The sequence below is a fragment of the Nymphalis io genome, chromosome 24 (genome assembly GCF_905147045.1).
Source record: "Nymphalis io chromosome 24, ilAglIoxx1.1, whole genome shotgun sequence".
Lineage (NCBI taxonomy): Eukaryota > Metazoa > Arthropoda > Insecta > Lepidoptera > Nymphalidae > Nymphalis > Nymphalis io.
The window spans coordinates 1679486-1706569 of record NC_065911.1 but is presented as its reverse complement, the minus strand read 5'-3'; the positions used below and the strand labels follow the sequence as shown (position 1 = coordinate 1706569).

Below are 27084 nucleotides of genomic sequence, written 5' to 3'. Positions count from 1 at the left end.
AAGGCCTCCTAGAAAATGTTTGGTACTTATTCTACGACACTGTTTCTATGCTGGTTAGTAGCACGAGATGATGATCATAAACATAAATACGCTGACGCTTCTTTTCTGTTATCATCGGTTAAGATTCAAGTTTCCTTACCACTAAGCAACTGGAGGTCAATCTCGGATTTTATCTTTTATCGTTTCGGGTTAAGTGGTAATTGAAAGCTCTGGCCTTTATATTCAGCCGACTTCAAAAGAAGCAGATTATTTATTCCGTCCTATTTTTAAGAGACTTAAAAAACGGAGGAGTTTCCTAATTCAGTGTTTTTTTACCTTATAACTCCGTTGTTTATGAAATGTTTTGGAAAAATATTTTCTTGTGTGGGAAGGTATACTTCTTATTTGGTGCCATTTAAATTTGAAATAAAATTATTAACCCTAAGGATGACAATGTTAGGACATTATTTTATCTAAATGTAACTGGGCTATTATTGATCATGATCACATTAAAAGTAAAAAAAGTAAACTAACAGTAAGTGTCTCACTGCTGGCCTAAGGCACCACGCTAGTCCAATGTGGTGTAGTTGATACACATATGACAGAATTTAAGTGAAATTAGACACATACAGGTTTCCTCACGATGTTTTCCATTACAGAGCACGAGATGATATAAACACAAATTTCTTGCCTGGGTTTGAACCCGCGATCACCGATTAAATTCACGCGTTCTAACCACTGGGCCATCTTGATTCTTTGATCGTATTCTTTTTTTTTATATAGAATAAGGATGATGGTAAGTGGTCACCAGCGCCCTTAGAAATTGGCACTGTAAGAAATGTTAACCACCGCTTACATCGCCAATACGCCACCAACCTTGGGACCTAAGATTTTATATCACTTGTGCCTGTACACTGGCTCACTCATCCTTCAAACCGGAACACAACAATACCAAATACTGCTGTTTTACGGTAGAATATCTGATGAATGGGTGGTACCTAGCCAGACGAGCTTGCACAAAGCCCTTCCACCAGTAATAATAATAATAATATCCTGGGACATTTTTCACACACGGCCATATGATCCCAAATTAAGCTTGTATAAAGCTTGTGCTATGGAAACCAGACAACTGATATACTACTTTTCTTTTTTGTAAATACATACTTATATAGATAATTACACCCAGACTCAGGACAAACAGACATGTTCATGCACACAAATGTCTGTCCTGGGTGGGAATCGAACCCACAACCTTCGGCGTGAAAGGCAAGTGTTCTACCAACCACGCCAACCGGCTCTTCATTGTCGTCATCGTCAACCAGTAAATTTTGTAATTCAATTGCTGTTTAATATAGTAAATAAAATGGGACTTACCTGTGTAATATCACTCTGTTGAACCAGAGTGTCCACTCCCGACATACGACTATACGACGTTATCATACGAATATTCAATATTCAATCCACACGTTATTTATTTTGACACAAATTACAGAACCTATCTATTGTAGAATTATACGTTACGTAAATATTTAGAATTAATACGATAGGATGTCTGAAACTTAAGGCATAGATATTATATTATATTTGTTTATGTTAAATTTTAGATAAAAATTTAAATATAGGATTATTTTTCATAGAATGTCGCTGCTTTCAATCGGCTTGGTCCCCTGTAACAAAGAAAAAAATAGTGTCAATTTATATGATAACTACGTCCTGTGTAAAATAATTTAAAAGATTTAATTATGTGCTACATTGTTGGATGTTGATTCGTGTTCTACGCCGGTAAATATCACATTATTATATATATTTAATATTTTTTGTAATTTATTATCACTATTAATTAAAAGCACATGTTAATTAATATATTTTAGAATTAAAACTAATAATTAATTTTGTAAATGAAAATGAGCGCCGAGATGGAGGAACGCGTGAATTTACCCGATGATCGCGGGTTTAAGCCCTGGCAGTGAAATTAGACAGAAGCAAGACCCATTCAGGATATTTTCCTTCGCCGCCGAGCAACAGATAAATTATAAATAAAAACCGTATGAAAACTCAGTGATGCTTGCCCGGGTTGAACTCGGAACTATTAGTTAAAATTCTGCTCTTCTAACCTCTGCGCCATAACGGCTTATACCGAATCGAAAAGTAACATTTCATTCTCAAAGTTTGTTATTATCAAAATCAATTACTTTACTAGTTTACATAAATTATGACACTTCTAAAAAAACAATATTCATTATCTACATAATATTTATATATCGTGACAATATATAGAATAGAATAGAATATGCTTTATTGTACACCAAAAGAGTTACAGAAATATACAGTTAGAAACACAAACAAAAAACTATGAATGTACAAAAGACGGTCTTATCGCTGAAAGAGCGACCTCTTCCAGACAACTGAAATTAGAAATGCTTGTATATAATTAAATTATCGTTCTTATTGTTTATAGTATGTATTTATATTGTATACTTGTAATTTTATATGTATTGATAATATAATTTATTTATTGATATATAGTATGTATTGTATTTTATATTTACATTTATATATTCAAATCAAAAAAAAATCAACAGCCAATCGTTGTCCACTGCTGAACATAGGTATCTCCCAAGGTGCGCCAAAGCTCCCTGTTCTCCGCCTTCCGCATCCAATTTGTGCCCGCCACCTTCTTAAGGTCGTCGGTCCACATGGCTGGAGGGCGCCCTACGCTGCGCTTGCCGATTCGCGGTCTCCACTCTAGGACTCGTCTGCTCCAACGGCCATCGGTCCTACGACATACGTGACCAGCCCACTGCCACTTCAGCCTGCTAATTTTGCAAGCTATGTCGGTGACTCCGGTTCTTTTCCGGATAATCTCATTTCTGATCTTATCCTTCAAAGATACTCCGAGCATAGCTCGCTCCATAGCACGCTGAGCGACTTTGAATTTGTGGACTAGTCCCGCAGTTAGTGTCCACGTTTCGGCACCGTATGTCATGGCAGGTAAGACGCATTGGTTGAAGACTTTCGTCTTCAAACATTGCGGTATAGACGACTTGAGGACTTGACGAAGGTTGCCAAATGCTGCCCATCCCAAGCGAATTCTTCGATCGGCTTCCTTCTCGAAGTTGTTCCTACCGACTTGTATTATCTGTCCTAGGTAGGTATATTCACTAACAACTTCGAGAGGTTTCCCCTCGACGTATATCGGTCCCGGCACGACATGCCTATTGAACATGACCTTGGTCTTGTCCAAGTTTATACCGAGACCGACACACCGGGAAGACTCGCCTAGGCTACGCAGCATTTCGGTGAGTTGTTCCAGCGACTCTGCTATGATGACGATATCGTCGGCAAATCGAAGGTGTGAGATGTACTCGCCGTTTACATTGACTCCATACCTAGTCCAATCCAGCGTTTTGAAAACGTCTTCCAACGCGTTGGTGAACAGTTTCGGGGATATTACATCGACCTGTCTCACCCCTCTGCGCAGTTGGATCGCCTTCGTCTTACAGTCCTGGATGTGGACAGTCATTGTAGCGGCGTTGTACAGACATCTCAGTACCTCGATATATCTCCAATCGATATGACATCTCTGTAATGAGTCGAGCACCCCAGGTTTCGATGGAGTCGAAGGCTTTCTCGTAATCCACAAATGCCATACACAGCGGCTGATTGTACTCTTCGGTCTTCTGCACAGTCTGCCGAACACAGTATGGATGTGGTCCACGGTGCTGTAGCCTGATCGAAAGCCGGCTTGCTCTGGGGGCTGGAACTCGTCAAGTCGTCTGGCGAGACGGTTCGTGACGACTCTTGAGAACAGCTTATACACGTGACTGGTCTGTAGTTTTTCAAGAGGGTTTTATCACCTTTCTTGAAAAACAGTACCACCTCACTCCCGCTCCACGTTTCCGGGGTCTTGCCATGTTGGATGACGGAGTTAAAGAGGCTTGCTAGCTCTTTCAGGACCGGAGTCCCGCTTACCTTAAGCAACTCTGTTGTGATTCCGTCATCTCCCGGAGCTTTGTTGTTTTTAAGCTGTTCTAGAGCCGCCCTAATCTCGCCTTGGTCAACGACCGGGATCTCCTCGGAGTAATGGCGCATAAGAGGGGCGCGCTGGTCATCAATACTGATTCCCACGGGTTTATCCGATCTTGAAGAGAACAACTGCCCATAAAACCTCTCTACTTCTCCGACATTCTCAGGCCTAGAGGTAACGACCCCACCATTTTCAGTTTTAAGTTTTGTCAGCCGCGGCCTCCCAAACTTGCGAGCGAACACTTTCGATCCCCGATTTTGCTCAATCGCAGCCTTGATGGCACGGGTATTGGAGCGTCGGAGATCGCGTCGCGTCAGCGTTTTTATTATTCGATTTAAGGCCTTATCTGACAAAAACGATGGTAGTTCTCGTCGTTTTCTCATGAGCTCGAGTGTCTCAGCAGAGAGTTTTGGTGCGTTGTCTCTTCTCTGTGGCGGAAAACACTTGCGGGATGTGTTTTGCAGTATTTTGACCAGCGTGTCGGTTCTCTCATCAATGCTGCTTATGGTTTCAAACGCGGTGAATTGATTTTGAAGTTCCATTTGGAACTTTTCGGAGCCTTGAGCAGCTTGGAGCATGGTAGGTCGGAGAGTAGACCTCATCATTCTCGATCTTTCGGCTTTTAAGTTGATATTTAGAGATATGTTATCGGGGCTTCGCCAGGTCCTCCCTGAGGCTTCTTTTGAAAGAAAGAATTCATCAAAAAAAGCCCCTGCGCTTCGAGAAAATTTACCAGCATTTGCCCCCTGTGATTTCTGCAGCCCAAGCCGTAAGGTCCGACTTTCGATTCACCGCTATCTTGTACTCCCACTTTAGCATTAAAGTCTCCCATAACAACGTTGTAGTGGGCCTTCGAGGTGTCGTTGAGGGCCTTTGCGATGTCCTCGTACATCGCTTCGAGCACGGGTATTGGAGCGTCGGAGATCGCGTCGCGTCAGCGTTTTTATTATTCGATTTAAGGCCTTATCTGACAAAAACGATGGTAGTTCTCGTCGTTTTCTCATGAGCTCGAGTGTCTCAGCAGAGAGTTTTGGTGCGTTGTCTCTTCTCTGTGGCGGAAAACACTTGCGGGATGTGTTTTGCAGTATTTTGACCAGCGTGTCGGTTCTCTCATCAATGCTGCTTATGGTTTCAAACGCGGTGAATTGATTTTGAAGTTCCATTTGGAACTTTTCGGAGCCTTGAGCAGCTTGGAGCATGGTAGGTCGGAGAGTAGACCTCATCATTCTCGATCTTTCGGCTTTTAAGTTGATATTTAGAGATATGTTATCGGGGCTTCGCCAGGTCCTCCCTGAGGCTTCTTTTGAAAGAAAGAATTCATCAAAAAAAGCCCCTGCGCTTCGAGAAAATTTACCAGCATTTGCCCCCTGTGATTTCTGCAGCCCAAGCCGTAAGGTCCGACTTTCGATTCACCGCTATCTTGTACTCCCACTTTAGCATTAAAGTCTCCCATAACAACATTGTAGTGGGCCTTCGAGGTGTCGTTGAGGGCCTTTGCGATGTCCTCGTACATCGCTTCGACCACATCATCAGAGTATGTCGAAGTTGGCGCATATACCTGTACGACCTTCAGGGAGTACCTGTCGGAAAGTTTTAGGACAAGGTACGCTACCCGGTTCGACATACTACTGATTTCCACAATGCTGCTAATGAGATCCTTTTTGACTAGAAAACCGACACCACCCTGGGAGAGGTTATCACCTTCGCGGAAGTAGAGTAAGTTACCGGACTCTAGAGTTATCGTGTCCTCCCCCTGTCTTCGGACTTCAGATAACCCCAGTATATGCCAGTTTATATGACTTAACTCTACTTCTAATTCGGCGAGGTGATAGTCCAGCCTCATCGAGCGTCCATTATACGTTGCCATGTGCAGTCGTTTTATACGGTAGCCTGCCGTGAACCGGTGATTCTGAGCACCCCCTGCCCTGCCGATACCGCGACCGCTACCTTGGTCGGGCCTAGCGGGCTTGCCGGTAACTGGGGGCCTTTTTTTTGGGCGCATCTGCCATTAAGGGAGGGGTTTGCCCATACTCGCCGCGCTGGGCAGGCGTGTTGGCGAGCGCAGTAGGGGGGTAAGATGTTTATGGGAGGGGGGACGCTGCTGCCCATCCCCCCTTTTCCCCGTCCCTCAGTCGCCTCTTACGACACCCACGGGATGAGATTGGGGGAGTACCATTCTAAGCCGGTACTCCACGGCATCTATATATTAGTTTGTTTTAATCATAAATTAAAATTATATTATTTATTACTACAGCGCCACCTACCTCATATCCTATGAGTTATTACTTACACTGTTGGTTACCTGGAAGAGATCGCTATGTAGCAATAAGGTCGCCAAAATTGTATGCTACTTTTATTTAGGCCTATATCCATGTTTTGTATTTTTATTTTCTCTTTGTGGTGTACAATAAAGTATAAAGTAAAGTAATATATAAATGTAAAACGATTGCCCTAGACAGAGACATGATCAAAGCGACCAGTTAATAGCACTTAATTCGGAGACTATGCTTCGTCATCGCTGAGACAGCTGGACCGCTAAGTGTTGACGCAATCAATGATGTCATGGATTTACATAAAGCTATCGAAGACTAGACCACTAATGGAAACTGGACTAACTTATCTAAATTGAATACTTGAATAAGTAAATTTGTTAATATTTTCAAATTAACTTTATTGTATATGCAATTAAAATTATGTGAGAGTAAGTTTTTTATAACAGATTTTTTTATACTATAAGTTGGCGGACGAGCGTATGGGACACCTGATGGTAAGTGGTCACCAATGCCCATAGACAATGACATTGTAAGATGTAACATCGCTTACATCGCCAATGCGCCACCAATCTTGGGAACTAAGATGTTATGTCCCTTGTGCCTGTAATTACACTGGCTCATTCACCCTTCAAACCGAAACACAACTATAAAAAGTACTGCTGTTTTGCGGTAGAATATCTGATGAGATCAAAACCTACCCAGACGGGCTTGCCCTACCACTAGTGAATAATTTTAAGAATAGACGAAGCCCATGCGATGTTTTCTAACTTCGCCTTCGTCTAAATTATTCAAAATAATGCGTCAATTGTTGATCACGCCAAAAATCAAATGCCGTTGAAGTTTCCATACATTTTGGCCTTTTCTACGAACGATATCAATAATTGCTGAAACTTTCTGTGTGTGTCTCTGTGAGTCACTACGCACACATTGATGAACCAGTTATTTATTTTAAGTTTTATGTGATATATAAATACTTATATTTAAGAAAGTAAAATGTTTCGAGATACAAAATTTCTGTACATTTAATTATAGGAGAACACAATGAGTGTTTGGACGTGGAAATAGACCACCTAATGGTAAGTGGTCACCGCCACCAAGCTTCCAACTAAGATCTTATATCAATTAGTTGCATGTAGTTATACTGGCTCACTCAGCCTTCAAACTGGATGGAATGCAATAATATTAAATATTGCTGCGTAGCTGTGGAATATCTGATGAATGCGTGGTACCCAGACGTGCTTGCAAAAAAGCCCTACCACCACAACTGGCGAATTTAAGGATGAAATCAATTAATGGATTTAAAAGTCATTATTTTTGTTAGTTGGTAACAAAAGATGTCTATTTTTCATTAAAAATAATAGAAACAAAACAAACATATTGATTCGACTGTAATTCTATTAAACATAAATCGTAATGAGTTGCATATCTTAAGTGAATTAAAAAGTTAAAATATTATGCAGTTTATAATTTGATTTCTATGTCCTGTTTCAATAACGTTACGTTCCGCCAGAAAACGATTTATAATGCAATATAATCAAATAGCCTTTTAAGCTAATGCGTTGTTTGTTAAATCCGGAAATTTGGTGAACAGCATAATAATCAAACAGTCTTGCCAACTTTCGAGAGCACAGAACTGCTCAACTCATATAAATAAATAATTTAAATAAATTTAATATGTAACTAAAATTTTATATACTGTGTAGAAAGTTTTATATACTGTCTAATGTTCAGCATTTGTTGCAATTCAGTTATCGCATACGACTGGTTCGCTAACCATTATACGTCACTATCACTTCTCATATCCGAAGCCTTCACTGAAACGGAAACAACAGCTGCGCAAAGTTTCAACTTAATCAGTATACCGCGATCGCGCAGAATATGAGCAAAAACAACTACTAGAGTCTATATGTATACTAATATTATTAATGCAAAAGTAACTGTGACTGTCTGACCAAACCACTGAGTTTGAGGAAATTTGGAAGAAGCTAGATGAAATCTAAGGCAGGAGATGGGCTAATATTTTCATATCTTGCACCTGCCCCTCTCGACACACAATCAGTAGTATTGTGTTTTATTCTATTATCAAAAAATCTTCAACACCTAGTGGGCCCGGCATAAAGGCTCGGCATAGCTTTTTGGCGCGAAGTTAAGGTGCTACGAACAAACAATTAACTTCGTCATAGGCTATACATAGCTTTAGTTTATTATTTTAAACTGCCTCGTTGGTCTAGTGGCTTGATGCAAGACCGCAGACCCAGAGGTCCTGGGTTCAATCCTAGGTCAGGAAAATAAAAAGTTTTTGAGATTTTCTGTCAGAAAATTCTCAGTAGCAGTCCGGAGTCTGGAAGTTGGAAGTGCCGTAGTACACTCCTGTGCCTCGGAAAGCACGTAAAGCCGTTGGTCCTGCGCCTGAACTCTTTCCGATCGTGTTCGGATTACTGTCCTATGGGATTATGAGAGTTAGGGAATAGAGAGTGCACCTGTGTTTGCACACACTTGTGCGCATATAAATATATATAATATCTCCTGCGTAGTTGGCTAATCTCTCTTGAGATTGGCCGCCGTGGCCGAAATCGGTCTGGAGGACATTATTATTATTATTTGAATTAATGATCATTTATTTTGATTTACTTGTTGATTAATAAATAAAAAAATTATAAAATCAAATAGGTTACTTTTATTCTTTAAAGGTTTCTTTATGTCTTTCTTCTACGGTGAAGGAAATTATCGCGAAGTAACCTGCACGAGTCTAATTTCACTGAAATTCTGCCACATGAGTATTTCACCAACCCGCATTGGAGCAGCGTGGTGAAATAAGCTCCATACCTTCTTCTCAAAAAGGGAGAGGAGGCCTTAGCCCAGCAATGGGGCATATACAGGATGTTTCTGATCTCGTCTTTTAAAAACACATTGTCACTACTGTTCCGTGTCATGTTTTTTTATCAACTTGGTGGGATTTGTGTCTACCACTGAGGAGAGGCGAGGTATTACCCACTCATGATATATTTTACTGCCAAACAGCAATGTGTAGTATTGTTGTGTTAAGGTCGTAAGGGTGAGTGAGCCAGTTTAATTACAGTCACAAGGGATATAACTTCATAGCTCTCAAAGTTGGTGGTGCTTTACTACTCCTTATATGGTTTTGAATGGTAAATATTTCTTACGGTGCCAATGTCTATTCTTCTTCTTCGTCGTGTCACTCTTGTCAGAGCGGTCGTGGTCGCCATGAAGTATTTTAAATTATTCGGGGCAGATGTTACTTACACTTACCTTACTTACACTTACCACCAGGTGGCCTTATATTACATAAAAAGTTAGACCATTATATAAACTGACAGAAATTAAGTTAAGCAAATACAATGATTAAGCTGAATAACGAATACGAAGTCTAATCCAAAGATCTTCACAAAAGGGATTAGAATTTCCGAGGCCAAGTTATCCGGCGAGCGTGTATCGTCAGCGGTTTCTTGGATTAGTGATAATCACTTATCAATACAATGGTATGTCTTCGCAGATATTTATTTATGGTACTTTTTTATTTGCACCTGTAGGCCCGGCAAACCGGTGAATGGGCTGAATGTCTTTTACATGGTGGTAGGCCCCTGTGCATGCTCGTCAGGGTAGGTGCCCTATCATACGGCCAAACAGCAATACTTACTATTATTGTGTTCCGGCAAAAGGGTCATAACATCTTAGATAGCAAGGTTGGTGGCGCATTGACAATTGGGTGGATAATATTATTTACAGTGCCAATGTCTAAAGGCGGTGTTGAGCACTTGCCATCAGGTCGCTCATTTGTCAGCCTCCCTTAGTGGTTTCAATAAAAAAGTATCATATTAGAGAAATAGATATCTTTCATTGGAAAAGAAATTATCGCCTCCAAGTTATTTTTTTCTTTAGATAAATCTATTGTGTCACCAAATATTTTGGTTCACTTCATCTCTCAAGTTTTCTTTTGCGGCGGAAGGCTTAACTACCAGTAGGTAAGTGTAATGTTTTATTATTGAATAAGGATATTTTAATTGAATTTTGTTCCTTGGCTTAATCTTTTGGTTTAATCTCATACTGTAGGTCAGCTTGACTACAAAACAAAACACATTGACGTTTATTCTAGAAAGTTCTACCTACCAGTCAATTCTGGGTAATGTTTGATATTTGATATGACATCAACTTTAAGCCATTAATTTTGTTAAGAAAATTATTTAATGTTGAAACTTACGACTTGAGTTTCCAACTCCGATTTGAGTAAACTAACAAAACATATTAATCCCAAAGCAGCGCTTAAAGCAAGCGATGCACTTTAAATAAAAATTCGTTCGGTTTTCATAAGCTTCAGCTTTTTACACATTTGCTTAAACTAACAAACCAAGCCTGAAACTAAGTTTAATATTATTAGTTGCTTCTTCCGAGTTAAACTTTTTTTACACTGATGTACCTTCTATTCTAAAATTAAATTTTTACTTCTTATATTATCTCATTTGGAAGTTATATATTGTAATGTGTGACCTTAACTAAAAATCGAAGAAAGTCCTTTTCGGTTGATTTTATCATTTAAATTAAAATTACGTGGAACCTTGTTAATATTATAAATGTAAAAGTGAGGTTGTTTATTTATTTGTTTGTTACGCTATCACTTCTCGCTTCAACTCAAATCAATCAAATAAAAACGTGGGCTTCTTCACGCGTGGGCGGAAACGCGGTTGTTTAATTAAGTGAAACTTTAAACCGAGGACCGGTAAAACCGAAAATTATAATTTTGATCTCCTTAGTCACTTTTTACAGAGAGCTCGTAGCTGCACTCCATTTTTCATTTGATTTTTCAGCATTCCATTATTATTTTTGCATTTTTAATGTACTGCTGGTAGGTCCATCGCGTATGTGCTTACCTAGTTCCACTTTCTTCCACATGGACTTGTATCACCTTGTATTTAATCTATAAGCTAGTAAATAATCCGTGAAACAAATTTGAAAATCCCACTTAACGAAGGTGAGGACCCGGGACGGTTTGCTAGTTTATATTAAAGAGATAAAAATAAAATACACTCTAACAATTACATTTTATGTACCTAGTACATGACCTATTTGAAATGCAATAATAGATCTTGCGCATGCGCTGCAGTGATCTATAATTGTTCTTTGTACGGCGTACAATATGAAGTTGATTTTGATAGAATTACGATCGCTATTCATAGAGCTTTAAGTGCGATTCTCCGATGCGCGTTAAATATATATCGGTCGAGGTATTATGTCTTCAAATTTTATGCATAGTGAAGATAAATGATAATGTATGGGCGCTTTATTATCAGTTGATGGTTACATCAGGGAGAGTTAACTGATATTATGATTAATATATCAAATTTATACAATTCAGGAATTATTTTTATGAGAAACTGTATGGAGAAGGTCTTGAATTAAATGTTATTGAATTGCATTGCTATTGGGATGCTTCGTGATTTTGCTTTTAATTTTATCTAAACGCAATAATTTTACTATCATTACGACCGACATATAGTTCCGTTCATTATATATATATTTATTTTAGATCTTTAATGAAAACAACACTGATATGTAACATATACATGGAGAGGTAATGCTCCACTTAATGTGTAATGTGTTAAAAAAATCAAGACCAATTAATTACCTTTCAATTAAGACAACTTTAAGGCAGATAGACAGATTAATAAAAATTGTATCGTTATTGTTAGTCATAATAAAATTCCATAATATGGTAATTGGTTCTCGCGGTTTCGCCTGCGTTAAGCATTATTGTATCGCCATCGCGGATCGAAGTGTGGTGTTACACTACAATCGGTCTTTATAAATGGGTTATATAAGGAAAAAATCCTTGTGATCGTACTGGTAGATTTCGATATTAAATAAAGAAACACAACAGTTTTATAGTAGTATTAATATGACGATTCGATAATGAATAATCTAATATACGTGTCATTGATACTGGTTTGTAAACATTGTGACACGATATTTGGTCATTTGGCAAGTTCATCGGTATTGTTCAGCCAATTATCAGCTTTAAGATGTAACGTTTGTTCTTTCTTTAATATTATTTGCCTATTACAAATCGAAATTAAAAAGCGCAATAATATGTCGAATGCTAACGAATATGACAACCTTCTTAAATAAGACATATAATTTATGTAACTTCTTTTATTATAACTTATCATATAAATATTTATTTATATGATAAGAAGTTACATAAGTTACATTATTAATTGATAACGTGATAAAGATAGAAAAAGTAAGAAACAGCCTGTCTGTCCGTCTCTAATGTCCCACTGCTGGGCTAAGGCCTCCTCTCTCTTTTGAGGAGAAGGTTTATAGCTTATTCCACCACGGTGCTCCAATGCGGGTTCGTAGAAAACATGTGGCAGAATTTCAATGAAGTTAGACACATGCAGGTTTCCTCACGATGTTTTCCTTCACCGTCAAGCACGAGATGAATGATAAACACAAATTAAGCACATGCAAATTTAGTGTTGCTTACCCGGGTTTGAACCGACGATCATCGGTTAAGATTCACGCGTTCTAGCCACTAGGCCATCGGCTTTTTTGATCAAGATAGACAATTAGACAACATGAATGCTTCGAATAGTAAATAATGGGATGACTCTGTTATATATACAAATGATCTTGAATTTCAAATATTCCGATTTTGAGAAGATATTGATTTGTTTTGATTTATATGAAATATCTACTATCGTACAATATACACGTGTTCGTTATTTTATACAGTATATAAGGGTACTTTATAACGGATGAAAATGGAACGAAAATTTAAAGTAAATTCTTAAAATCAAAATCTACTCTATTCAAGTAAGCTCGTGCGAGCACTTAGGAATTGACATTTGACAAGCTACCACTGGTTCAGAATGAAGTTTCTACCGAGCTGACAAGAAACATACTCTTAGCCTTTTTCATTATATTTACTCGTAAAATAATAATGTTTTTCTATATCCATTACAAAAATCTATCCTCGTGTCTGGATAGCGTCCAGTTATGGATTTATTTCATGGACATTAAATTCTTTAACATGGCCCTGCGGTTAAGGCACGTGGAGTGTTAGCCAGTGACCTTGGTTAAGCAAAGCAGATTGAAACTGCAAATTTTAAAATGAATTGTCGATTTTTATATCACTGGGCTAAGTAATTTTATTATCAGCACACTATTCTTGCTAAAGCTGTGCAATGTATATATAAAGCATGAAACGAATTGATTGTTTAAAACATTTTAAGGCTTTAAGTCGGTACTTGACGGTATCTGACGATGGTATCGTCCTCACTTATTCCAATCGAGGTAATCATGTCACAAGTCTGCATAAACACAAGTATATTCTTTATTCCTTGACACATATATGAGACTAGCTGGGCGTCCTGACTTCGAACGGTTAAAGTTCATACATAATTGCAAGTCACATGCATATTTTAAACATGTTACTAGTCTACACCTAGGCATTTAGGACAAACTATAAGTATAATGGGAAATCCGAATCGACCAGAAAATAAGACACAGGATTTGTATAGGATGCTTACGTGCCCTAGTTGAGCCATATTGTACATAAAATTCTGTACCTCTCGCTAATTTTAATTTAGTTTTACGGCCTTTAGTATCTTTGTTCAAAGTAATCTCTAATAATAATCTAGACCTTTTGGCCTGATATATAACGGACAATGCTTGTGAGTTTACTCACACGTACGTATATCAACGTATATACATACAGACATTCAAACGCGGAAAATATGTACCCATAGTTACACACATAGGGCACAAATCGCGACAACTCTAAATGGCGATCTATAATAGAAATGACCAGATTATGGTAAGACTAGCCAAATACCATCCAAATCAGAGGCATTAAGATTTCCTCGTGGTGGTTCAAGGAAGTCAACTGGCACACATTCCGAGTCATGAAGTGGTCACTTGGATCAACTTATGGTGATATACGTTTGTTATTTACGCTTTTACGTGTCAATTACTCGATCGATCAACATTTAATTTTGCATACACGGTGACAGATATATAGGAAATCACACAGGGTACCTTATTTCTAAACCCCTTTAAACGGGCTGAATGTAGTAGTTGATAAGAATAACAAAGTTTTCAGTATGAAATGATTACTGCTGGAACTAATGACATTTTAACTGGGAACGTTTTAACTAAGATTTATATAAAGCAAATGTTTTAACTAAGACATTCAGACGGAAGCACATAATGCGCCAATTAAAATATTTCTGTGACGAAAACTAAAAAAATGAAAATAAACCTTTAAAAGTGAAAAGATTATTTGCAATAGAGTAAAATTTCGAGGTCAAATTCGATGCTAACGTTTCTCTATGTAACGTCGCTATTACGATAACATTATATTTCTTTAAATCGTATCTTAAAAAGTAACAGTAACAGTAACAGTAACAGCCTGTTAATGTCCCACTGCTGGGCTAAGGCCTCCTCTCCCTTTTGAGGAGAAGGTTGTGGAGCTTATTCCACCACGCTGCTCCAATGCGGTTTGGTAGAATACACATGTGCCAGAATTTCAATGAAATTAGACACATGCAGGTTTCCTCACGATGTTTTCCTTCACCGTTAAGCACGAGATGAATTATAATCACAAATTAACTGTACTCTTGTTTACTGGTGGTAGGGCTTTGTGCAAGCTCGTCTGGGTAGGTACCACCCACTCATCCGATATTCTACCGCAAAACAGCAATACTTGATATTGTTGTGTTCCGGTTTGAAGGGTGAGTGAGCCAGTGTAATTACAGGCACAAGGGACATAAAATCTTAGTTCCCAAGGTTGGTGGCGCATTGGATATGTAAGCGATGGTTGACATTTCTTACAATGCCAATGTCTAAGAGCGTTGGTGACCACTTACCATCAGGTGGCCCATATGCTCGTCCGCCTTCCTATTCTATAAAAAAAAAAAAATTAAGCACATGAAAATACAGTGGTGCTTGCCCGGGTTTGAACCCACGATCATCGGATAAGATTCACGCGTTCTAACCACTGGGCCATCTCGGCTTTTTTCTTAAAAAGGATTTTAGTTAATAGTAATTTATACAGATTATGAACAACCGTTGAGCTATTAATAGTTAATATACTATATGCTGCGAAAATCGACATTGAATATGGCTGACTGTTTTCCTTCATCAAAATTTAACTACAAACACAAATTGAGCAGGTTTGAACTCGGAATCATCAGTTAAGATTATTGTTCTAACCACTGGGCCATCACGACTCATTTGTGTATATATATCTTAGTAACATTTTTATTAAACACAACATCTCTACATACATATTTATTACTAATGTATTTATAGTCGAGTAATATAATAAGTAAATGGATTCGAGATATTTATGTGTTCCGGACGTCATTAGTGGATATTTATTTATTGACGTAATTAAACTTCTAATCCATTTAAATAATTAAAACTTGAGTGAGGGAATGCGTAATTAATAATTCACTCATTTTAAAGTTTTACCAACAGACTGCAATACTTAGTATTTGTTGTGATCCGGTTGGGAGTGAGTCAGTGTAAATATAGGCACAAGGGACATTTTACTTAGCAAGGTTGGTCGCACATTAATGATCTATGAGTTGTTTAAAATTTATAAAATATCTATACGCGGCGGTAATTCGATGCTTGCAGGTTTCCTCGCGCTTAATCAAGCACGATATGAATTCGCACATTCCGAGTAAGAGGGAACCCGGAATTTTTGTTAAGTCACTTGCTTTAGCTACTATCACAACTCAATTTTATGGTTAGTAAATAATAAATATTTGTAAATCGATTCTCGTTAAGTAGTCGCAAGATATATTTATAGCATTTTTATTATAATATCGCATTTTCTTAAAGAAGATTTAACATAGGTTTAATTATTCGGTTCATTAACTGAACTGTGATGGCCCAGAGATAGATCACATCGATTTCAAGGTCGCGGGTTCAAAGACTGTTAAGCACCACTGGTCTTTTCAAGTGGAAAAAATGTGTTAATATTTCGCTCAGAACATCATGAAGAAACTTATAATTATGGAAAAAAAACTAAGAATCTTTCCGGTTGTGTTGGAATTCTGGTACAATAAGATAATGAGAGTACTCACTGTACTCTTGTATACTGTTTGTTTTTATTTTTATTTTGACTCTACTGGTGACAGGAGGCCTAGTTCATTTTTCGCCAGAGAATAGGAATTGCGATTCCAAGAGGAAAGCTGCTAATATTCTTACCACCATTCCACGCGGTCACCATTTGTACAGTTACTATTTTGAATTATTATTTTTTATTATTTTAAGGCTTGTACATAAATAAAAAAATGACTATAATAAATCTGATATTTAAGGGTTACGCGGGTCGAAATAAAATATCACTGTTAGACGATTTTAAGCATTTAACAAGTTAGATTAAAGTAATAATAATAACATCCTGGGACATTATTCACACACGGCCATCTGATCCCAAACCAAGCAGAGCTCGTACTATGAAAACCAGACAACTGATATACTACGTATACTACTTTTCTTTTGTAAATACATACTTATGTAGATTATTACATCCAGACTCAGGACAAATAACATTTCGGTGGTAGGATGCTAATATCCGCCTGGCTTGTTACCACCGTACGCATGGTGAAAAACTCGTGAAGTGGCTTGCAGCCGCGTTTCGAGGTCAGCCAGCGTACAGCGTACTGGTGGTAGGGCTTTGTGCAAGCTCGTCTGGGTAGGTACCACCCACTCATCAGATATTCTACCGCAAAACAGCAATACTTGATATTGTTGTGTTCCGGTTTGAAGGGTGAGTGAGCCAGTGTAATTACAGGCACAAGGGACATAAAATTTTAGTTCCCAAGGTTGGTGGCGCATTGGCTATAAGCGATGGTTGACATTTCTTAGAATGCCAATGTCTAAGGGCGTTTGGTGACCACTTACCATCAGGTGGCCCATATGTTCGTCCACCTTCCTATTCTATAAAAAAAAAAAGCCAGTGCCCGAGCGAGTATTGCCGCGATGGGTGTTGGTCCGGTGGAGACGGCTGGGGAAACTGTATTGACCTGCCGGACAGGGAGACCTGAAGAAACGGCTGTTCCGCTGGCCGCCCGTGGCATAGTACAGGGGCCCGAGCGTGCCTAACCAGCTCGCGAGGCTGCCCCACCAGGCCACGCATAATCTCGGGGTGGACCGTCGTGCCGGTTGGTGACCGGAAGGTGGGGTCCCGGCGGCCACTTCCGGGGGGGTTCGGGGGCCCTTCCGTCCGGCGGATCAGTATATTTTCCTTTTTGGCAAACATTTGGGAAAACACGCCTCCATACTTTGCCCATCCCTATCGTGGAAATACGTCGCTCGCTTCACGTCTCTTTTCCTTATTTTTCCAAATGGTAGCGCAAATAAGAAATAACGGTCGTTCAGCGGTGCACACCTCCACCATACCCACGCTGTTTGAGGTCGAGTTCTCTAACATCCGAGGACTCCACGCTAACCTCAACGCTGTCCACCACCATCTCGAGACAGCACGGCCAGCAATGTTGTTTCTCACGGAGACGCAAATACTCCGCCCTGCCGACACCAGCTACCTTAACTATCCCGGCTACATGCTTGAAGAATCTTTTAAAGCGAAAGCCGGAGTATGCTTGTTCGTCAGGGCGGATGTTTGTTGTCACCGATTGCGCTGCTTGGAGGACCCCTCCTTCTCCATGTTGGTGGTACGTGTGGACCTGGTTCGTCAGAGTCGAGTCTACGTGTGCCTCTACAGATCCCACAATGGTGACTTGGAGACAAGCCGATTATTTGACCATCTTAGTCCGGTGGCAGATGCTGCGCAAGAGCAGTTTCCTAACGCGGAATTGGTGTTTTTGGGGGATTTTAATGCTCACCATGAATCATGTTTGAAATCCCTCAAAACTGACCATGCTGGAAGAACTGCTCATGCTTTTGCTCTCACACACGACTTGACCCAACTGGTTGATCAGCCCACCAGGATCCCAGACATTGATGGGCAAGCGCCTTCTCTACTCGATCTTCTGCTGACTTCTCACCCGGTGGAATATCAGGTTGTGGTTCAAGCTCCACTTGGTTCTTCGGATCACGGCCTTATATCTACCAAAGTGCCACAGGCCAAGCTGCCGCCATCAGCGGTATGCAAACGTCGCGTTTGGCACTATAAGTCGGCAGATTGGGACGGTATGCGCGATTACTATGCGTCAGTCCCTTGGAAGGAACGTTGCTTCAGTGGGAATGACCCGACAGCTAGTGCCGCTGCTGTTGCTGATGAAATCATGTTAGGAATGGAATACTACATTCCTAGCTCAGATCTCATCAATAGGGGCACGCGTAACCGTTGGTTCACTCGTGAATGTGCCGACGCTGTGTCATCTAAGCAGGCGGCATATCGCGCGTGGATCAACGGCTGCATTAGCGGGGCATCTAACATTGACTCACTGAAAGCAAACTACAATAAAAATTCCAAGTCCTGTAGGAAGGCATACACGAGAGCGAATGCACAGCGCATTGTACAGATTGGTCATGACCTTATTTCGCATCCTAGGGGCTCCCGTAGCTTCTGGCGTCTGACCAAGTCTGTGTAAAACAATTTCTGCCAACCTTCGCTGCCACCGCTCAGAAATCCGGACGGATCGCTAGCTCACAGTCCGCAGGAGAAAGCTGACGTCCTGGCTAAACTCTTTGCCGACAACTCTGTGATTGATGATTGTAGTGCGCAGCCACCAACAATACCTTCATGTGGCCACACGATGCCTGACATCAAAATCAGGCAACGTGATGTGCGTGCGGAGCTGCAATCATTCGATATACGGAAAGCTAGCGGTCCCGATGGAATACCAGCCATTGTGCTGAAAAAGTGCGCGGCGGAGCTGTCTCCTGTGTTAACGCGCCTGTTCCAACTTTCTCTCTCTTCGGGATGTGTGCCGGAGGCTTGGAGAAGAGCTAATGTGCAAGCGGTTCCCAAAAAAGGGGATCGGTCTGACCCGGCAAATTATCGGCCAATAGCTATCACCTCAGTACTTTGTAAGGTGATGGAACGGATTTTAAACAACCAACTGATCCATTACCTAGAAGATCACTGTCTAATTAATGATCGTCAGTACGGGTCTCGACCAAAACGGTCCACAGGTGATCTTCTAGCGTACGTAACGCACCTCTGGGGTGAAGCTATCGACAAGCATGGAGAATGGTTGGCTGTCAGCCTCGATATCTCCAAGGCTTTCGACAGGGTCTGGCACAGAAGTCTTCTCTCCAAGCTACCGGCATATGGTCTGCTTGCTCAGCTATGCACCTGGATTGCCAGCTTCCTACACAAGCGTAGCCTTCGTGTTTTAGTAGATGGTTGCGCTTCACAATTCTATGTAGTGAATGCTGGGGTCCCCCAGGGATCTGTGCTATCTCCCACACTCTTTCTTTTGCATATCAATGATCTCTCTCTTGGGAACATACATTGCTATGCTCTCTCTTGGGAACATACATTGCTATGCAGATGATAGTACAGTGCATGGTGGATACCACGGACACGCAGTGGCTGGGCGGGCGGAAACTGAGGAGAGGCGGGAGAATCTTGTCATTGAACTCGATAGGACATTAGAGCTCATCGCCAAATGGGGTTCTGATAATCTTGTTGAGTTTAATGCCAAGAAAACACAGGTGTGCGCTCTCACAGCGAAAAAGTCACCATTTTACCCTCATCCCTCCCTCTGTGGCACACCGCTGATGATACAAAGCAAAATCGCCATGCTGGGGATGGACGTTCGCTGCGACCTTAGTCCAAGGGATTACATAGAGGCTATTATAAAAACAGCTTCACGAAAACTCGGAGTTCTGAACAAGGTGCGGCGTTTTTTCACGCCACAACAACTGTGCCTGTTATACAAGACACAGGTACGGTCTTGCGTTGAATATTGCTCGCACCTTTGGGATGGCTCCGCTAAGTACCTAATGGAGGCCTTGAACCGGTTGCAGTGACGTGCAGTATGCATTATTGGCGACGTAAAGGTCACAAACACCCTTGAACCTTTACATTTGCGTCGCGAGATAGCAGCACTGAGCGCTTTCTATCGTCTGTATCACGGCGAGTGCTCTGAGGAATTATTCTCTCTAATTCCTGCTTCCCCCTTCCTTCTTAAGTCCACGCGAGCTGGTTCTCGATGTCACCGCCTAACTGTGACATCAATTCCATCGCGCACAAAGAAATTTGGCAACTCCTTTCTTTGCCGCACTACCAAAGAATGGAATTCCTTACCAGCTCACGTGTTCCCCTCCTCTTACAACCCGGGGTGCTTCAAACGAGGCGTGAAGAGGCATCTTGCGGGCCGGCAAGGCGGGGACGGCTAGTACAGAACATTCTTCCCGACTGTACTGGCCGTCGTCGCGTTTGGACTCTACTACCACTTACCATCAGGTGAAGTAGAGTCATTTGCCATCCCGGAGCATATAAAAAAAAAAAACAGACATGTTCATGCACACAAATGTCTGTCCCGGGGAACCCACAACACACAAACAACACAACAAATCGAACCCACAATCTTCGGCGTACAAGGCAAGTATCTACCAACCACGCCAACCGGCCCGCCATGAAGATGAATATGAGGTATATTCTTACAGAAAAGCATCGTAGCTTCTTAATATTTTGTATGCACTGGTAGTGTGTAAATATAGCGTTTATATTCAAAGAAGAACAATGAAATCTTAGTCATAGCATAGAGGACAAATATACAACGAAACATTTATTTTATATTTATTAAAATTATTTCTGTTAATTACAATAAAACGTGTTGATTGTCTGTATGTTTATAAGATATTCGATTGCGTTTCTATCAACAATGCCAACATATAGAGTAACTTCAATTGAATGAGCAAATAGGTCAGGGGTTATTGGTTTGTGAGGTTACAGCCGTTCAGTAAATGTTCCTGGGATCGATAGTTATTCAGTCACAAGTCACTTACCTTTAATCAATTATGTGAAAATGACAAAATTCAATTTATTAAACCCAGCGTATTGGTATTCTCATGATAATTGCTAAATCTGTCGTCTACAATCAGCGCCTCAAATTGTTTGAGTGTAATTATGGTCAAATTCAAAATATATTTTATTCATGTATGCTATCACAAGCACTTTGGAATCGTCATTTCACAATTTTAATATTAAAATAAAGCTACCAACGTTTCGGAATGTAGATTCTACCGAGAAGAACCGCCGAGAAACTCTGTAGTTAGTTTTTTAACAATCCAAATTAAGAAATTAATATTTATGTACAGACATTTTTATAAAATACAAAATTAAACTAAAAAGAACAAATACACACGACTAATTTAAAGCAAAAACACGCCGTCTAAAAGATAAAAAAACAGTCAAAAAAATTACATGTAATAATCATTTAAAATGATATTTATATATCATGTATGAACGAACACTAACAGCATTTTATCATTATTATAATCCACAGTATAAGAAACCTTATTTATTGAGAACATTTATTGAACTGCCCAGACCATATCATGATTTGGGCAGCGAGTATCTTCCATATCATGGAATAATCAAACTTAAAAATTTTGAAATGTATCGAAGATCTGGCCACAGTATATACATGTTTTATTATTCTGCATTTAATTTATTAAAGTTGGCATTATAAGCACTTTAAAACGGTTTTTGTTTAATTTGTCGTAAATCTACCACATGTTCGGGATGTAGATTCTACAACGAACCGGTAGGAATCGGTAGTAACTCTTTTCCACTGGACTATCATGACGCATCATTGATCGTTATCAACAAATTATTGAAAGGTTAACAAATCAGTTAATGGAACTAAACTAAATGGTGTAATTAATTATAATTTTATTTATTACTAACTACTACGACTACTTTCCTGGTGGTAGAGCTTTGTGCAAGCTCGTTTGGATAAGTACCACCCGCTCATCAGATATTCTACCGCAAAACAGCAGTACTTGGTATTGTTCTTTTTTTTTTTACCTGATGGTAAGTGGTCACCAAACGCCCTTAGACATTGGCATTGTAAGAAATGTCAACCATCGCTTATAGCCAATGCGCCACCAACCTTGGGAACAAAGATTTTATGTCCCTTGTGCCTGTAATTACACTGGTTTAAAGGGTGAGTGAGCCAGTGTAATTACAGGCACAAGGGACATAACATCTTAGTTCCCAAGGTTAGCTATTCTATAAAAAAAATATTTAAACCCACCTTCGGTTAAGATTCGGTGATCGAAGTTGCTACCACAAAAACTACCTTAGTTCTAATGAAGGTGAATTCAATTATTAAATAATATTAAACCAGAAGATTCGGTACTCTTCTCATCTTTTGTACTATAAATAATTAACTGAAGAACGAGTTATCGTACTCCGTAATATCCTTGATATTATTACTCTATATGAGTCTACGTAATAATATTAAAACCGCGGAATTTAACACAAAACAAATAGCGTTAATCCAAAGAGCGCTGTAATTGGGTTTTACGGTATTTCACACTTTAAAATGATGAGCGTGTAAACGGATTTCGTTTACGGATTATGGATAGTTTTTTTTTCTTGTATATCATATGAAAACTTTTTTAAATTTTTATTGAAATAAAATGTTATTATATGTGTTGTTTAATAGAATAACCGTTCACCATTTCAATTTTTATTAGAAAACTGTAATATATATGTGTGATTTCCGGATTATTAGTGGTAATTCATGGTATTATATTCCACTATCAAACAGCGATATAAATAATATTGCGGTTTGGTTTCGTTGGAAGGGTGAGTGTGCTAGTGTAATTACAAACACAAGGGACGTGACATCTTAGTACTCAAGGTTGATAGCACCGACGGTGCCAATGTGTCAGGGCGTTTGTAACCACTTATTATTAGGTGACCAATTTGCAAACAGTCTACCTATTTTAATATAATAAAAATTACTTTTAAGACTAGTAAGACAATTGATATTATTTGTCTACTTATGTAGATTGTATTTCAAAATCTAGATTTTTTTTATAGAATAGAAAGGCAGACGAGCATTTGGGCCACCTGATGGTAAGTGGTCACCAACGCCTATAGACATTGGCAATGTAAGAAATGTTAACCATCGCTTACATCACCAATGCGCCACCAACCTTGGGAACTGAGATGTTATGTCCCTTATGCTTGTAATTACACTCACCCTTCAAACTGGAGCACATCAATACTAATTGAAAAAAAATACTGCTGTTTTCCGGTAGAATATCTGATGAGTGGCCAAAGCCACTACCACTACCACCAGTAAAAAGTATGGCCAAGCACCACTGAATTATTGTGCTTAATTTATGTTGTGTGCTCGTCGTTGACGGAAACTTGGGATTGATCAATATCTGCCATTTGTTTGCCACCAATTTCCATTAGAGCAACGTGGTGGAATAAGCTCTTAACTTACTTCTGAAACTGCCTTAGATCAGCAGTTTGACATTTTCAGGCCGTCTATGTATGGGAATAGAGGCTCGTTTTGTGACACATTCGCAATGACTGAAATCATTATTTATGCGTAATTACACAACGAGTGTGAGCTGATCAAGTCACACAATCACATATTAATATCACAATATTAATATTTTTGTTAAGATTCTTTTATTTAAATAAGAACTAAATTATGGTTAAAAAACGGCAATCAGTATGAAAACGAACGAACATTCTAATTTTAAAAATAATAAGATAATTGTTTTTTTTTTTAAATATGTTAATGTTCGTTAATATTAATGAGACCGAATGACAAAGGGTGCAAGGAAAAAATGCGAACACCACTCAACGCCTACGTAAATATAAATTTCAGAATGGACTTTTAATATAATGAATGATTATTATAGCTTGGGATATAAATAAATATCACTCACAGACGTTTTAAATAGAACCTTTTACACTTAGATTTTATAGATATTATATTACAGAATAAAACTACAAATGTTTTATTGATATTTATATGATCTGGCGTTATTTTTGAATTATATACCGATATCCGATTCTGACCCTTATTGCACCAGCGTGAACCCGGGACTGATATCATTATTCAATATAGACGCATTACAATTGCTTGTTGATTAGCAAAAATCACTACCAGGCTGGAAAGAAATACAGAACAGAGAAAAATAAAGAAACTATATCTTCGTGTGAACGCCAATTGTAGAATGTATTTTATAACTCGCGAATTAATATAAGTATTTCGTCTGGTGTATATTTCATTTCAGAAAGTTAAAATGTCCAAGGTAACATATTGAATCAGGTCACGTGTCAAAACTATGCACGTGAAATGTTTATAAGTATCCGTGAAGAAAATATATTTGGAAATTTCGAACTTTAAGGGAGAAGAAATAGGGAGTAACTTTGTATGAATTCTACCAGTACGAAGTTGGGACGGTAGTAGCTGATAATGACGCAAAATATTTTACAAATGCAACTGGGTATAATCCAATTACACGAAATAGATGAACTTTAAGGGAGAAGAAATAGGGGGTAACTTTGGATGAATTCTACCAGTACGAAGTTGGGACGGTAGTAGCTGATAATGAGGCAAAATTATGTTACAAATGTAACTGGGTTTAATCCAATTACACGAAATAGATGTCCATCCAGAACAGATCCGATAAATCGTCCCATTTGTAGCGAATTCGTTGTACAGTACAATGTATGGCTCATTAACGCTTACATATTGTACATCCCCTTCACACTTAGTTCCCGTAGGGAGTAATTGGTAGAAATTAATAGTATGTTTTTTTTTTATAAAATAATTAGGCGAAAGTAAATGGTCACTGCCGCCCATAAATAATGGTGCTATAAAAATATTAACCAGTCCGAACATCGCCAATGCGCCAACCTTGGAAACTAAGATGTTTACGTATGTAAAGATATCTTTTTTTTTTAAATTAAAGCAATAGAAAAACTATTTTATTTCCTATTTCGCTATATAACTGTATCAAAACCAATTTCATTAGAATACGACCGGTTGTTCGAGTGTGACGGTCCGTTGACATTTGTAGGGTGTGGTATCCGTATTTTAATCGTGTTTCGAATATAGTTGTACAAACAGTCAAACGTAATCAATTCTACATCATATAAATGCCCATTAATCAAGATTCAAGGTTTAAATTTATAAATATAAATTATTTTTATTTGATTTAAATACTTTTTTGACCACCATGATGTAGTAGGACAAAAGGCGGACTTAATGCCTAAAAGCATTCTCTACCAGTCTACCTTTAGGCTAAGCAGAAATTCGTGAAAGCGGTATGTATGCATGTAATGCATTATAGATGTCAAAGATGAAGAGAACTAGGAACTTTCTGACAAAAATGCTCACGGAGACGAGTCTTGAGGCGGCTTTTCTTATGTGCTCAGGTACTTTGTTCCATAATCGGACAGCTTGAACGAAGTAAGAATTAGAAACGAAACCAGTATGAAAACAGAAAGAAGGCAAGAATCGTTAGAGCGCAGCTGACGATTGTGATTATCGCACAAAAATTTGAACCTCACTTTCAAATAATCAGGAGAGAGAGGGTCAAAGAGAATAGAGAAAAGAGAAGTAATCGGAAGTTTCTACGTTGCCGAATAGTAAACCATATTAATTTATCACGATACTGAGAAATATGATCGAACTTACGAAGACAGAAGATAAAGATAAGGCAAAGAGTTATTTAAGAGACGGTCAAGTTTATCCAGATGAATTTCGTTAAGGTCGGAATAACATACGTCTGCAATTATGGGAAAGACCAAAGTCTGCACTAGTTATATCTTAGTCTTGATGGGAAGGAAATTTCGAAGTCGAATTTCGAGTTCGAAGAAATGAATGAATGAATGAATGCAATTATTTATTTCTATATAGAATACATAAGCAAGTTTTATCGGCTACGGAGCTATGAGCCATTCTGCGGTGGCTGGTACCAAAAAAGGTGCACCTGTACACCGGGTCACCAGTATAATGTATCGGAGATGGTCATTAAAGGAATCCTAAGTGTTGACAGTACCATCGTATTGACATCATTTGGAAACTTCGCGCCAAGACGGAGCCAGGGCTGAATTTAGGGAAGGGCATTTGGGACTACAGCCCGGGGTCTCCACAGCGAGTAAACACTTTTAATATATTGTAGAACAACAACATGAATTATATTTGTATTATATTATATCATCATGAATTTCTTAAAAAAAAAATTGTTCCGTTACAAATTATTAAAACACTACTGAAATATTTTGTAAAATTTATTCGGAAAATATATAATGGCCTCCTTCGCTGCCCTAGGGCCTCCAGACCTCTAAATCTATGGAACCCAGCTAATGGACGCATCTTCACATCATCTGGCTGTCACTTACTTTTTACTTGAATCATAATTTAAATTCATTCATTGGAATTATAAAATTTCAGGTGACATTTGGTGGTAGAATACGTGATTAGTGGGTGGGACCAACCCATACACAAAGCCCTACCACCAAGTATGTAAGTATACGTATGTAAGTAGTTATTATATACATTTGATGTGAAACATCTATTGACTAGCCTGGGGGTAAGCCCGAGTCGTATGACGTAATGGTAAACGGCATGCAATTGTGAGCTCGCCGCATATACTTCGTTGCTGTATATATGCTATATTATATTTATAAATAACACTCTATATTTTTTTAAATTATAAATCCTTGAATGACCATAACTTTTAAGGTTTAAAGACATTTGGGTTACATGTTTTATCGATGACTTGTAATTTTTCTTGTATTACTTATGTATTAAAATATCTGTTATGAATACATAAACATGTACATGTAATATTGGGTCACTGAATTACATT

The 27084-nt window shown here is 38.9% G+C and overlaps 1 protein-coding gene across 17 annotated transcripts in view; it reads right to left on the bottom strand.

Annotated features, from left to right (window-relative positions):
* LOC126777964 (muscle calcium channel subunit alpha-1-like) overlaps window positions 1-27084 on the bottom strand; it is a 100481-nt gene that overhangs the window by 64381 nt on the left and 9016 nt on the right. For 16 of the 17 annotated variants that reach the window (XR_007670107.1, XM_050501297.1, XM_050501308.1 and 13 more), the window contains exon 2: window positions 1354-1646. The exons of the other annotated variant lie outside the window; for it this stretch is intronic. Coding sequence is in view for 15 of the 16 variants with exons in the window: in XM_050501297.1 (XP_050357254.1) it covers window positions 1354-1419 (66 nt within the window). In the remaining variant the exon portion in view is untranslated. The remainder of the gene's footprint in view (window positions 1-1353; window positions 1647-27084) is intronic. 17 annotated transcript variants of the gene reach the window in all.